Source organism: Bacillus rossius, chromosome 7 (assembly GCF_032445375.1).
Source record: "Bacillus rossius redtenbacheri isolate Brsri chromosome 7, Brsri_v3, whole genome shotgun sequence".
NCBI classification, from domain to species: Eukaryota; Metazoa; Arthropoda; class Insecta; order Phasmatodea; family Bacillidae; genus Bacillus; species Bacillus rossius.
In genome coordinates, this window is record NC_086335.1 from 45,842,302 (window position 1) to 45,858,488 (window position 16,187).

At 42.0% G+C, this 16,187-nt stretch overlaps 1 protein-coding gene across 1 annotated transcript in view; it reads left to right on the forward strand.

The window, feature by feature from the left end:
• LOC134534548 (uncharacterized) overlaps window positions 1-16,187 on the forward strand; it is a 97,275-nt gene that overhangs the window by 68,668 nt on the left and 12,420 nt on the right. Inside the window, exons 6-7 of the mRNA XM_063373030.1 lie at window positions 6,009-6,182; window positions 13,110-13,177. Of these exons, the coding sequence (XP_063229100.1) occupies window positions 6,009-6,182; window positions 13,110-13,177 (242 nt within the window). The remainder of the gene's footprint in view (window positions 1-6,008; window positions 6,183-13,109; window positions 13,178-16,187) is intronic.

Sequence of the window (16,187 nt, forward strand, 5' to 3'; positions counted from 1 at the left end):
GATAATAAAATTGTGTAAGCTCCTTTTGTTAACGCTTGTTTTTATATATAGCAGCAATATTAAATTAAGTTAATTCGTTCGCTAGTTAACCCCTCCCCCACCTTGGTAAATATTACATCATCAACCTCTCTGTTAAAAAATTATTTAAAAAATACAATCCAGTCACTGAGATTGGCGCACCATCTGTTGTAAGGTTCAATTACCAGCTCCAACCTTGGACTTCAATGTTGGGAAAGCAAACCGTATGTGCTGCCATATAATTTGTGAATTTTGTACTTTGTACTCATTTGGAGAATGGTTCCAACATTTGTCAACAGGGGCGACACACGTAAGGACATCTATCTTCGAAAAGGTTCGTAGGGCAAACGCCTGTAGGGCAAACGACTTTAGGGCAAATGCCTTAAGGGCAAACGACTTTAGGGCAAACGCCGGCAAGCATTCAATTTAGGATTATTGAAAATTCGCAAACTTTTAGGGCAAACGCCTGTAGGGCAAACGCCTGTAGGGAAAACGACTGTCGAAAAACTTCTTTTAGGGCAAACGCCTTTAGGTCAAATGCCGGAGCTTGGTCCGAATGTGATTATCAAACATTTTGTGCAAACGCCTTTAGGGCAAACGCCTTTAGGGCAAACGCCTGTAGGGCAAACGACTTTAGGACAAACGCTTTAGGGCAAACGCTTTTAGGGCAAACGCCTGTTTGGAATGAGGAATGCGAGAATATGCTTCGAAAATGCGTTTAGGGCAAACGCCTGTAGGGCAAACGACGCACTCCCGGTGCTTCTAGCGAGGTATAAACCTACAAGACCAAGGCTCTGAACTGGCGCGCAGTCTTCTCGACAAGCATGGTGCAGCTACGAGTTTTGAGAGTTAACCGTAACATGAAATGGCAGAGGAATTAAGATGAAGATAATTGGAAGTCCCTCGAGCGATTTCAGGAATCTTTACCAGGCGTTTCATGCATAAAAATTACTCCTAGAACAGGTGTTTTAGCCAATTTCACTCCCCTGAAACAACAGTTAAAATAAAAAAACGGAAACATAACTACTTATTCATCCTCAGCGTATTTTTAAATGCTTCATGTAAACATACACCACCCTGATAACTCGAGCAGTATTCAAGTCACGTGGTTTCTTCTGAAGCTCCGTATATCGTAAGAGTGCCCGGGTAGGTCGGTACCTTAATGTGCACTACTAGAAACTACAGAAGATCTACTGACTTCACGTCAAAGAAACTCACCTCAAATAAACTAAGAGTTCTCCGTAATTTCTTGGCAGTAACTACGCCGTATTTTGACTTCCGAGTTTTGTTTATGGGGATAAGAACACACGTGGAAGAAATAAAAGTGTTTTTGTAGGAGTGTTAGCAAGTTTTCAATTTTTCCCCCCTGCTATATCAAGATCATTCTTTTAGATTCGTGTTCGTAGTAGGTAAACATTGCGCCCGTAATTCGACGAAGGTACCCGTAAATTTACGAAGTGCCCTCGATAATTTGTAACCAGCGATCAACGTAAATGAAAGGAGAACATTTTTAACCGTGTGCAAGCAGTAGGAACAGTAGTGATACAGGCTTTGTTAAACGTTATTTTTGTGCACAGTTAATAGGAAAGACGATCAAAAGTCGATTACAAAATGTTTAATTAGCTGGAGAAATATCTATGAGACAAAAATAGCCTACGTATAATCTGAAGATGTCATTGAATGTCACAGGTTAATGAGTCAGTAATAATTTTCTTTTATATTCAAATGTGCGTGTTGAATTGAAATGAACCCTACCTTCGTATATTAAAAAAAGGTTTAAATACAGCGCATGTTTTGAAACATCCATAAAAATATTTGGCATGACAAATTATTAATAATACCTTCATCAGGTTCTAAGTTTTCTATATCGTTATCGCATTAACTAAAGGTAATTAACTTAATGTAGGTAGTTTAAGTTTGTTTCAACAAAAGGAATTATAGTTTGGAAAATGTTCTTAGCTATGCTAGAATAATATCATGATGTGAATTACAAAACCTATTTACAGCGAAATGTAACGTTGTAACGAAATATATATAAAAAAAAATCCAGTGTGGCACGAATCAATACTCAATTACACCCTTGTTTGATTCCGTACATCATGTTCCAAAAGGGTATTGTAACTCTATGTCTATGCGAAAACCAATGACTGTGGGAGCACCATAAGAATGTTCAAGTTCAAACTACAAAATAAAAAAGTTATAGGAATGAAATTATTTTCAAAAAGTGGCCCTGATGCGTTAAAACAATGGGGGTAAAACATTAATTCAGCATATTGTTAACGAGGAAGAGAAGACCAAGTAGTATTCTTAAATGTTTCCTAAGCTTAATATTTTTGCGGGAAGGGGAGGGGTTTGGAATTTAGGGAGAGGAAGTAATTAAACTTTATCACTCACAAAGCATACGCCTGCCTACATACATATATCGCGCGTGCGGTTGATTGACAGGTCATCTTGTAGTGCCCAAGGGTAGGAAGCGAACGGATGACTATACCAGGGTCCGCGATAAACACTCATCGCTACCGAATTGAAGGGCAGGGGTAAAAAAAAAAGGAATTTAACGCATATGAGAGCAGGGGGTAGGGCAGGATTACGCAGCGTCCTCGCACCAGGGGGTCCTAGCAGTCCTGACGAACCCTCCCCTCGCTAAATGAATATGACGACGCTGAAATCACTCTTGGTCGACGGCGCACGTGTTCGGTAATAAAGGTTTCAGGGGGGTAGGAGGAGGGAGAGGGTGTGTGGGGTGGGGGTGGGGGTTGTTCCCACCCTTGCCCGCTTCCCGCCCTCGCGCGCACAGACGCCGTGACGTCATCGCCGACGCACATCTGCCGCCTACGCCGCCGCGGCGTTTGCCAGATGGCCGTCGGGAGCAACGCTGCCCTCCACCCGAGCGCAGAGGGGTGGTGGGGCGGGTCGGGGGTTCAACCCCGCGAAAGAGCGTGCAGCCTGTCTGGTAAGCCCCCGGGTCCGCCGCTTGCCCTCTGGGGCTGGCGATGAGGAGGAGGGTGAGAAGGAGACGTGGAAGAAACGTGACAGCTGCACCCTCGACAAGGGACAGTCCATCTCGAAGGCCACTTTTCGCGCAGATGCAGATCGCAGCTGCGCGCGGTCCTGCAGATTTGGTTTATCCCCTGTTTTTTTTTTGTGGAACGCTTCCTGAGCTGACATTTCCCTAATCCCGCTTATTGTGAACGCTTCAGCTATATATTGGTAAAAAAAAATCAACACTGCCATTGGCCTGATTAGACACGTCACTGCGGAGGAAAAAGAAACTTATTTCTAATGAATAAATCTTAAAAAAAATTAAATTTTTTTTTAAACAACTGTCAAAGTTTACCTTTCAACTAAAACATATAACAAAATGTTCTAAAAACAAAGCATTTACAACCGTTTAGGTGACATTCTATTTCCACATGAGTCAAGCTTTCTAAAAAAAATTGACATTTGGAAAAACTGATTCTATATCCTATTCGTGTAACACAAAGATAACTTTACATGCTCTATTATTAAAACTAATTTTTTTAGGTAAATAATCTTATGACGAGTTTTGATGGAAAAAGGCGTGGGGTTAAAATCCCACTTCGGACCCCACACACAGATAAATGAGGGGTCAATTTCAAGGGAAAGGTTTTTAAGAAAAATAAATGAATAAGTGATTCATTACAGTCGACATCGAGGTCTTTATGGATTTGTGAAGGTAACTGGAAGTACTCTGAGAAAACCCCATGGGTTCACGATACCGTTCGCCGTGCTTCCTATGTGCAAACATTAAAAATAAGTGAAATTGTGAATTTTAAGGCTTCTCTTCACACACCACGTTGAGTTATTTTATAACCAATTCAATTTTTTTTCTTTCATGTTTTTAACTTTTACGTCACATAAAAGTTTTCTGATATTTATAAAAGTCCAGGGGAACATTGGTTAAGGCTGAGTAATTGCGTTATGGTAAAACACTACATAGAAGTTTTTACACAGCTGGGCAATGCATTCAACTTTACTTCTACAGTCGCATTTTCGAAATATTTATTCACAAAGATTTGGAAATAGCGAAAATTCAAGCCTTACGTCTCGGTCTCAATCACCTTTTATTATTTTTTTGTCATAACATTTATCTGAAGACTTGCAGTGTTCATTTATCAAGACAGCTCTCTCGCAATTTTTATGTTTCGCATTAAAATATTTCCACAGATATTTACTTAAAATTATCCAATAGCAATAAAAGGTCAACCAAGTGTTCATAATTATGATCACCTACGTGATTTTTATACAAGCTCCAAAATAACTGTTAGTAAAATGGATATGTAGTGATAAAATCTGTGTGTCAACAACATCAAATTTGCAGGAGAAAAACACTTAATTAATTGTGATGATAAGAAAATTAAATAAAAAGTGATGTGTAAAACACTAACCTTGGTAACGAGCAAATTCATGTGTTATCTTGTTGCAAATACACTTATAATACGAAACTCGGCCACGAAATCTAACGTGAAATTCTTTCAAATAATGGCAAAAAAGTGATACATATACTCGCAAATAGTGTTTTCAACTAAGTACATTTCTTGACGCGAATCAAACGTAGTTTCCGCACCTGCCGCTGGAATTCGTTTCCGGAGCAGCTACGTCGACTATTGAATCATTTTATTAGCGGACATAAATTTTAAAATATTTAACGAAACTGCTCCGATAAAAGAAACTTATTAAATTAGTGTATTGTCACCGGTCCTCGATAAGTGTACGAAGTTTAGATTAAAACTGTCCGTTTAAAGTGGGTCAAAATCGAGTGCAAAGGAGTCGGTTACAAACATACAAACAAATATACAGGTGAAGCTAATATAAAGCTTGTAAAAAGGAAATAATAAAGACTTGAAAAAAAATACTAAACCTGTTTTTTTCGACAAGGAATTTTTTTGAAATACTGCCCATCTTGTTAAAATTCACGAAGCAGTTAATACTATAAAGTTTCCTTTTGAATTTGTGAACTTTGGTTCGTGTCATTCACCACAGATGGCAGCACCGGGGTTGCTACACATTTCCGATCCTTTTACTTCCGTGGTATTCGCGGAATCACTCCTACCAGACGTCGCACACCGAGAGTTAAGGATGTTGAAGTTCAAGAAGTAACGTTCAGAGCGTGTGGGGCCGGGCCTTAAACGAACTCGCTCCGGCCGACTGGCTGATTCAGTAGCCTGTGCGGGGTCGTTACCACAACGCCGAAATACCACAACGCCGAACGTACAATAACGCCGAGTACCATAACGCCGAATGTCAAAATTTACCACAACGCCGACAGCTAGAAAACTGCTGTGTACCACAACGCCGAAATAAAAATAGAATGAATTTGTGTGTGTTTCTTAAATGTACCTTAACGCCGAAATACCACAATCAAACCTAACCTAACCTTACCTAACCTAACCTAACCTAGCGTAATATAACCTAACTTAACCTAGCCTATCCTAGCCTAGCCTAACATAACCTAGCCTTACCTAACCTAGTCTAACCTAACCTAGTCTAACCTAACATAGTCTAACCCTTGTGGCAGTCCTGCAATGACATTTTTCGGCGTTAGTGTACTTCGGCGTTGTGGTACACAGCAATTTTCTAGCGTGTCGGCGTTGCGGTCAATTTGGCATTCGGCGTTATGGTATTCGGCGTTATTGTACGTTCGGCGTTGTGGTATTTCGGCGTTGTGGTGCGTCCCCGCCTGTGCGGTGTTGACGCTGCCCGCTGCCCACCCCGGGGTCTCGGGTCGGATGGACTGTCGCACGCCCTCGTCTGACGTCACTCGAGGGTGTAGGGTCCGCGGCGAGGAATTCCCTTGCCTCTCCAAGTCTTGTCTCCTCCCCCCTCCCCCCCCCCGGGCTAACACCCGCCAAAAGGGGGCACCGCAGCGCCACGCTTAATTAAATTCCGACAAGGACGGAGCTTAGGTCCTGCGTCGGTTTGCAGCGCCCTCGCGCGTGTGTTGGATCTGAGTCTTCCTCCTCATCCAGACTCCCCTTCTCTCTCCCTCTCTCCCTCTCCGGCCACGGGGGCGAAGTTAATTCTCACTTGCCTCGGGGAGAGACGGCGAAGAAGGAGGAGAAGAAGAAGAAGACGGGTCGTGGAGTCCTCGCGGAGAAGGAAGAAGCATGGAAGGGCCAGAGGAACGACAGAGGAAACGAGGGGTTTGTAGGACGTTATCAGTTTTTTTTCTTACGTCTCCTCCCGGGGATGGTATGCCGGGAAGGCCAAAGGATGGGGCGAAAGACAGCAGGAGCTGTTAATCAGTCCAAAGGAATAAGGGGGCAGAAGGAGGTTTCCTCCTCCGAGGTGTCATTATTATCGTACTCTTGCCATAATTATGTAGCCTCGGGTACCACGAAATCACAGTAAAGCAGTTAATTTTTTGGTACGTATTTGTGTCAAAATTTCACGTAAACTAAAATTAACAGCGGAACAGGTACATTCATTTTTTATTAATGAAATTTTATCATAAATGTTTTACAGCGGATAAATTTAGTTAGTATTTCTACTTCGTGATAACATATCATTCACAATTTTATATTTTAACATTTTTAAAAATTATTTAATATATAAATGGCATTTGTAACTTTCCAGAAACGTACGATTATTGTTTCAGTGTGCCATTATTTTGAAAGCCCCATACCATAGGACTCGGACGACCACGGAGCAGTCCTTGTGAAGGACGTTACGTCACGGAAAAGGGGGCGAGGACGGGGTGTGGTAGAGAGAGAGAGAGAGAGAGAGAGAGAGATAAAGAGAGAGAAACCCTTGTAGGAATGACGTGGGTCGATTCCTTCCGCGTGGAAGAACGGCTTCCTCTACCCCAACCGCCCCCCACAACCTCCTACACGACGACCCCCTAATACATCCTTCCATCCCAGTTTTATTTCCCTTCTCCTTATTTCCGCCTTCTCTGCTCCACAAGCTGCATCAGACCTCACGGAGTGTGATATTCTCCGCCTACCCGCGCACTCGTGTGGTCGCGGGGTGCTTTAGAGAGCCCTCCCCTCCTTCTTGTACACCACCGCCGAATAGTTCCTAATTTGTGTTTTCCCTGCCTAGCATATGAATATAGGATACGCTGCCTCGTACAGAGCACATCGCGAAATGCTTCACAATCTTTTTTTCTTCGAGGAAAAAAAAAAGGGGATGTTTAAAAATAAATAAATAAAAATTAAAAACGTATTTCCAAAAAAAAAACAAAAAAAAAACGTGTGTGTGTGGAGTTCACGTGCGACAGAAGTGAAACTTATTGCTTATTGGGTATGGATATAGATAAATTATTGTTTTTTTTATTGAACAAGAGATAATAATTGAGAATAGAAAAGATGCGGGTATGATATCAAATGAAAAAAAAAATATTGTTAGCTTCAATGACGTTAGCCGTTACGAAAACTGAGGAGTAGACAAACATAAGCAGCCTTACGAGAATTCCGTAGCATCACTGCTGTGTCATTTCTACCTCTCCACCTGCCGTCTCCCCTTACGGCCGTTACAACCAGCATATATAGCGAGCTACACTACATACACACCTATCCCCCTTCCATTGCCGTCTTCCCATTCGATCGCTAGTGCATGCGTTGGAGTGGCGTCGCCGCTGACGCATTCTCCAACTCTACCGGTTCCCCCCACCACGTACTTAACTATTCCCCTCATGCGATTGGAATTTTCGTAACGCTCGAAAATTGTAGGCCCCCCCCCCCCTCCCTACACCCAGCGAAATAGTTTCAATTATTTAAAAATTAAATATCTTCTACTAGCACTAACACACTGATATATAGGCCTACATAAGTAGCAGTAGGCGACTCGACTTCTCACGCAGATGAAATTGCAGGTGTTGTAACATCTCACCTTGCATCTCCCAAGCTAGCATACTGTCTTCAATGACAATTTGCAATTTTGTTTTTCCAAAACTTCGAGGCTATGGGGATATATCACCCATATATACCCCACCTTGCGTCCGCCACTGCCCGCGAGGAACCGTTTTGCATTTTGGATGCACGTAAGTTAGTCGCAACAGACAGGACCACACAACTGAAGGAAAAAAAATCACAGGACCGACGACACATTTATGCCAAGGAATATTAGTAGTTAATATCCATCCTGTCGTACGTGGCTTTCCGTTTACTGATGTTAGATAGCAGAAACCGCCCAGTCGATTCCGTATAACGGATATACTAATTCATTGCCATGCTGGTTTCACATGTTAGTATTAATTTTTATTTCCTCTTAACAGCATGCAGTTAAGATTATTAAAATTATTGGCCTATTGAATTGGCGTTTACTTTAAAACAGACTACCAGAAATATATGCCGTCATATATGGAAGTATCTCACAAAGGTTGCATTGGTTTCATAGAATGGCGATAGCAAAAAAAAAAAAATGCTAATTATGTCGACAAGGTTGTACATGGATTAACTGCATAATTTTAGCCAAGGATCTATAATCTTTACATTTGAATACTTTTGGAAGTAAACAGGTTAAACAAAAATATAGATTATCAAAATAAACCATTATAACAAAAAATAATTTTTACATATAAAAGTAACTGCTAATTTCGAATTAAATTGTTTTTAACAATTTTAGAATTTACTTACTAACACATAATTCCTTAATTACATCCTCATCCCAGACTGGCGAGTCTGTGTCTAGTTTCCACGACGAGTAAATATGCGACGATAGCGAACCAGAACATCTGCAGAGGGCCTACTGGTCACTGTAACACAGGGGGCTTATCTGCACTTGGAGCCAACAGACATCGAACTCAGACCTCTACAGTCAATGTCCGGTGAGCTAACTGGGCGTATAATTCCTTGCTTAAAATCACATACAGCTTCCTATCATCTATATTAATTTGTAACAAAATTATATTTTTTATTTCGTTTATCACTCTTTAGTTACTAAATAAAACATTAAAAAATAATAAACTACTAAAATTCTTAGTACAAATGGGAATCATGGCCTTTCAAAAAGCAGTTAAACGTTCGTAACTCGCTTTCTATTCTCTTGCTCTCAGCACAATTCAATATTATGCCAATTGCTGAAAAATTGTCAAAATGGTTCGAAAACATGAATTTCATAATTTCAATTTGTTTACTTATTTGCTTTGAAAATCAGAAATTTTGTTGAGGTGCACACAAAATGAGATATAATCATTGCTAAATTAAGTGTTCACTAAACAATTCCGTTATAAATGAAAAAAAAAATCATTGTTTTACGAGCCATCTGGCATTTTTGGATTTTCATACAGATGCCAAGATGACATTGAGGTGGAAAGTTATAGCAAAGCTTTTCTTAATAATATTTACTGTAAAACATTTCTCTGGGACATTTGATATTATTAGACAGTATCGTATACATGAAAGCCTGCATATATTTATATGCAGGCTAAATTAAGCCTAAATTAAATTTTTGGATAATGCTTGTTAAGAGAAATAAAAATATCTTAGTTTATGCTGGTTTATGTTCAATAGCTACCTCTAAAAATATTTTTGCAAAAAATTACTACCCTATTTAGTTCCACCTACAATAAGAGTACCACTGAATGAGGCTGCACAGTTATTTTGATAAATATTAACGATATTGTAATTTTGAACAACCATAGCAATGGGAACGTATGCAACCTACCTCGTTGTACTGCTGTGTGTGTTGCATAAGCCGCATTTCGCAGGCGAACGTATACTCGCGGCTCTAGGCGTAGGCCTGTAATATTTGCGTACCTTATACAGTTAATTAATGAAGGCCATCCATACAAACTCACATTAAAATGAAGGCGCATTTGAAATAATTACGGAAATGCATACAGTATGATACATTATTTCCTGTTCGTAACTTTAGCAATAAGGAGTAATACACCTATTAATGAGTTATGGCAAATAAAATACATTATAAATATAACTAATTTATTAAAGTTTCGGCATGTGAATACTCTTCAGCAGTAAATATTTTACAGCATATAAACAATTTCACACTCATATTCATGATACATTTTAGTTGCAGCAAGATGCAGCTGCTCGAGTTGAGATAGTGTAAATGATAAACCTAAATTACAAACCAACTCGAATATATGCGCCAAAGATATGAAAATATGAAAATGTCTCATAAATATTATATGCATTCCTTTGTCTTGTAATCCATACACCGGTGTAATTTAGGTACAATCATAGTGTTAAACCTTTTGGTACTGGTAGACTTCTGACTAGTAGGCGAAAGAACATGGGTTGAATTCCCGATGGGAAAAATATTAATATTCCTGGCTTCAGGCATGGACATAAATCTGTCGTTCAACCTGGAACGCCGTAAAGCAGTATAAAACCACTGCAAAAAATTACTGTGCCACAATAGACCTCAGGAGACTTGAAGCAACCATTATAACGCCACTTCTTGAGGGGTCATAACGAGTACTCATTATGATCATCATCATTATCATCATCACCACTATCCCACTCACAAACCACCCTACCACCACCATCCACACTATCACCAACAGTCACCACTCCCACCGCCAATACCACCCAAACAACAAAACAACCTCCACCCAAAAAACCATCACGTCCTCAAACATCCCCACTACTACGACCCCTACAACCCCACCACTATCACCACCGCCAACCCAACACCATTTCCACCACCACCACTATCACCAATGCCACTACCACAACAACATCCCGATCCCCACTACCACCCTCACCCCCACCACATTAACCATTACCAACTCCAGCAACTCCATTATCACCACCACTATTACTACTCTAACCATGACCATCACTTCCCCTACCACTCACAATACCTTCCCCACCACAAACCCACATCACCACACTATAACCACCATTACTACCACACACACCCCTACCAACACTACCCCTAAACACCACTCTCACCACCAACACCACACCACTCCCACCACCAACACCAATTTCACTACACCTCCACCCTCATACAACTCCAACATCACCACCACTACCACCTCAACAATAACTACAACCCCCACACTTCAACCATCGCCACCACCCTTAAACCCACCACCCCCACCTCAACCATCTCCACCCCCATCTCAACCATCTCCACCACCCACTCAATTATCACCACCACTTCCATCACCAACACCAATACTACTACTCCCAACACTACTCCAAACACCAAACCATTTCCATTATAAATTTAGATACCCTTACCACATCCACCACTACCAACATCACCTCCTCAACAATCACCAGCACCAGCAGCAGAAGTACTGACTTTCCGTTAAAAAAAAAGTGTTGTGGAACAATATCAATAGTTTTTAGCTAGAACTCTGGTGATAATGCATGAAAAAACACTCATGAATAAGATCTTCCAGTTGATAACAAGTTGTGATTTGTCGTTGTAAACGCTGGACTTCGTCGTTGAAAAAAGAAGTAAAGTATCACGACCGAGGCCTGGACCACGACGACCCAACCAACACTCCGTACACTGGCGATGGAATAATCTATGGAAAATTTACCACTACATTCTGAGCTAACAAAATTTGAAAAGACGTGCCCAAAAACTTATGTCCAATTTCAGACGTTAAATGTATATGAAACCTAGGTTAACCAAAGTTATGTAATTATGGCTATTATAAATATTTGGTTTATTTTTAGTCTTATAAAAAAGACTGTTTGCATTTAAATTGTTAGGTAAGTGTGTATGAAATACTAGTCCTTGTAGAAAAAATGGTCCTTGGTAGAACTGTACATAAATGTCAAAGTCCCCCAGGTAAGTCTGAGCCAGGAGCAGTAGAGTTTTTACTGTCTCCCGGCCTAGAAATTTATCCTACGACTTTGCTAGATGCCTTTCTCCAAACTATTTTAGGGGGCTATGTTAATACTTAATAAACAGCATCCTTCAATTATTTTTAAAAAGCCTTTTAGTTAGTCGAGTTGGTTGCATATAGCGCATCCCAACTATTCTGATCATTTTAGATTGGTTTCTGTGTGCAACTGCGCTAAATTAAACAAGTCCACATTGATATCGTATTAGAATAGGTATTTCCGTGTTTGAAAGCCTTACTGACTGAAATAAACCATTTTCAGCAAGAAGTTAGAAATGTACAGATGTTAGCTGGAATTTCTCTGTACAACGCACGAGCTTCGAAGACGATCGTGCGCGCGGATATTACTCGGAGAAACCCAACGACTTTCCGTTGCCTCCCACCTCTCCGCCAAGTCCCGGCTGGACGTCGTGATTGGCTGATATTGGTCGGGCCAATCTCTTCATCAAGGGCGGTGACTTTTGGTAAGGGGGGGAGGAAAGGGAGGAAGTTGTGTGATTGTTGTCTCACGGCCGGGGGAGAGCGCTGTATAGGAGAGAGGGGAAGTTTCTTGCAAGTTGGCTCCTTTCGCCTAACGCCTCAAAAGGCCTCTCTCCACCGTTGCTGACCGTGGTGAACCGTTAGTGAACTCGTGCGCACCCTGCGTCGAGGCAGGGTTTCCGTTGACACCAAACGAGGGCGCGAATCCACTTGCATCGTCGTCACCAGCATGGCCTCAGTAGAACAAGTCAGATTTTTTAGGTTAGCGATTAGCAAATAGGCAAGTGCAGTTTACATAAATTCTAGCTGGTACATAACGGCGAGTGCGTTCGTATTCTGGTGACTCCCGATGATGCTAGAAGAACATTTAAGGGTAAATATAGAAGGATTTTTATTTTAATGTCGACCAGTTCGTCAGCAACATGCTACAGCGGGTGCCCTGGCAGCAGTTTGAAGGCAGTCGCGCGAAGAAGCGGACCTGACATGGTGCGAGATTAACGGTACGCAGTCCGAGAGCGTGTAGGTGAAAACGAGGATGATGATGATGATGGTGGTGGTGGCGGAAGAAGGAACTAGAGGGGAGCTTCGAGATCCTTCTCCGTTTCCTGCTCCTACTTCTTGCGGCTGCTGGGCGCCCCACCCCCTTCCCCCCTCCCTCTCCTTCGGGCGGGCCATTGTGCGCCGGTCTTCGCGAAAGAGGAAGTCCATCACAGGCCACCCTCCTTCACCCACCCTTCACCCGGGGGCCTTCAGCGAGTCCCCCCCCCCCCCCCGGCCTCCAACCACCCACCCGTCTCGGGGGAAACTTCGGCCACAGTTGCGGCTCGATAAGGGCCCCCGGAGGCGAGCTGCAGCCTACGCACAGCCTGGCCGCGCCCAAGGAGAGTATGTCTGTGATGGTTCCCTCCTCCTTGGCCCTGGAACCCCCCGGGCGCGGAACTTTCCCCCGCGCGCGCGTAATTAACCCAATTCTTCCGCTTGCATCGCAAATACCAGGAGCCGCGCACTCGATGTCTTGCAGCGCGGCTTCGTCTAGGCACCGTGAGCCATGGGGGGTCTCCGCGCAAGCTCCGATGGTAGGTATGCAGCTTCCAACGGAGTTACACCACCCGAGCCCCGTACCTACTCCAAAAACAACTGTGAACGTTTACGTAAAATTACCTGCGTCACACAATATAGGATGTTCATAATGGCATGTAGCTTCCAACGGAGTTACACCACCCGAGCCCCGTACGTACTCCAAAAACCAACTGCGAACGTTGACATGAAATTACCTGCGTCACACAATATAGGATGTCCATGATGGTATGTAGCTTCCAACGGAGTTACACCAACGAGCCCCGTACGTACTTCAATAGCAACTGTGAACGTTTACGTGAAATTACCTGCGTCACACAATATAGGGTGTCCATAATGGCATGTAGCTTCCAACAGAATTACACCACCGAGCGCCGTACGTACTCCAAAAGCAACTGCGAACGTTTACGTGAAATTACCTGCGTCACACAATATAGGGTGTCCATAATGGTATGTAGTTTCCAACGGAATTACACCACCGAGCCCCTTACGTACTCCAAAAACAACTGTGAACGTTTACGTGAAATTACCTGCGTCACACAATATAGGGTGTCCATGATGGTATGTAGCTTCCAACAGAATTAGACCACTGAGCCCCGTACGTACTCCAAAAGCAACAGTAAACGTTTACATGAAATTACCTGCGTCACAAAATATAGGGTGGCCATAAAATAATGTTCCTTTTTAAATGGTATACTATGATAGTTTAATTTAGACTATTTACAACAAATCATACATCAAATCGAAGGTGAATTAACCTTGTTTGCCTTGCAAATGTCCAATATGTGCATCTTTAGTAATACGGCACACATCCAACCTAAAGTACAATTCTTCCCACACTATTGTACGGAGTAATGAAAGCAATAACCTCTTCAGTTCTGTGTCCGAACTCTGGAAAATCATTAGGTAGCGGAGGGACATAAACACGATATTTTACAAAGTCCCCGAAGGAATATCGTTATGTATGTAGGTGAGCGTGAAGGCAAGCAAAACAGAGCTCTGTCGTCTCGACCATTACGACCAATCCAACGGTTAGGATCTTCGATGTTCAACTACTCGCGTACACAACTGACCCTTGATTACAATAATTTTCGCACATGCTCGTGGTATAAACTTTTTTTCGGTATTTAAAAACACACAAATCTCGCCGACATCTGTTATCACTAGAAGCATCACAAAACACAGCCATCCGATAGGCTAGACTTTTCATTTAGTAAGTATGAAACGTTCCTGTGAATATTTTTCACAATCAAAACTACCCTGTAAACGGAAGTGAAAATTTTCAGTCTTAAGCCCAAGTAACAAAAAATATTATTTGGAACAAAAAAATAATTTACATATCAGTTTTTATAGTGATTCTTAAATGGAAGTTCTTAAATTGAATCTATTTGCAAAGCAGGGTACCACAGCTAAGAAATTCAAATAAATAAAAAAATGGACCGCGCCTTAGATTTTTCGAGAAAACGTCCTGAAAAAATCATAACAAGTGTTACGTATTGATATGTAATTTAACTATAAATATCTTTAATACTAAGATTTACATGATCCATAGGTGTTTTTTCTGTCACTGGTGGCTGTATGCCCGTTGGACCAGCTACGTAATCGTTTTGCGCCGTTTTCAATTCTTTTTCGACGCTGTAGTAGCTCTCGCATTTTCTCAACGCTGGACGTTTTAGTCTTTTTGGATTACTTTCGACGCGTGCTTTCCTCTGACTTGTTTTCTATAAAATTCCGAGCATATTTACGAGTCGTATGAAAATATGTATATCTTTAATTACTTTGTAATTTTTAATATAATACCGATTTTCACTTACATTCCTAAAAATATTTTTATTGACTCACTCTGAGCCCCAGTAGTACTCCGTAATATAGTCACAATGACATCCGAATCAATGTCCTAGCTAAATGCGCTTCCACGCTACACCAATTTATAACTTTACCCAGGGCTGATTCGTTACAATCACGCGCATGCGCCTACACTGGTACGATTTCGTCACAGGCAAAAAAAAAATACTGCGCGACAAACAGGTACAGACATGATCAATCCGTTATGGACTGCACCATTAGTTTCGTAGTTACTAGCGATTCAAATCTGACGGTATTTAGTCACACAAGAAAGTTCGACCGATTATCACTGTGACGAGCGAAAATACGTTTTCATGTTAAAATAAAATAACTAAAATTTCGGACCGCCTATGGTTTTCGGAATGGTGCTGGTGCCAATTTGAAAGACCGCGATGGTTTCTGCAGAAGCGCGAAAACCAAAGGGTGCGCGGGATCATCTGTTCTCCGCTCTCGAGCACGCTAGCTTCACCTGGCTTTCCTTCTGGTCGGTAAACCTCTTACGCATATTTTAAGCACCCCCTCTCCCCTCCACCCTCACCCCCCGTAGACGTTGTATCGATTCCACCCCCTGTCGCCTCCCACGCCCGCTCCCCAAAGCCGCCGCCTCCACCAGCCAAGTATCCAGAAAGGTTAACAGCGCCTAAAAGCCGCCCCCGCAGCGCTACCAACCCACTCGGTTTGCAACAAAAAAAAAAGGTTGTTCCCGAGACGCGGTGGCAAAACACACTTTGCATAGAGTGGATTTCCGAGTTCGCTCACAGCTTTATATATCACGTCCCCATTTTTGCGCCATTCTCTATGTATTCTTCCCCGTGCTATTACTTCCGTCAATTTATTTTTTATCCATAAGAAGAATAAGAAAAAAAAGATGATCGTTTCTGTCCCCTACACCCCTGTTTGAACCAGGGAGATAATAATCGTTCCAGGAAGTCACGTGACCTTACTTTACTGTGCGATCATAGAAAAATCAAAC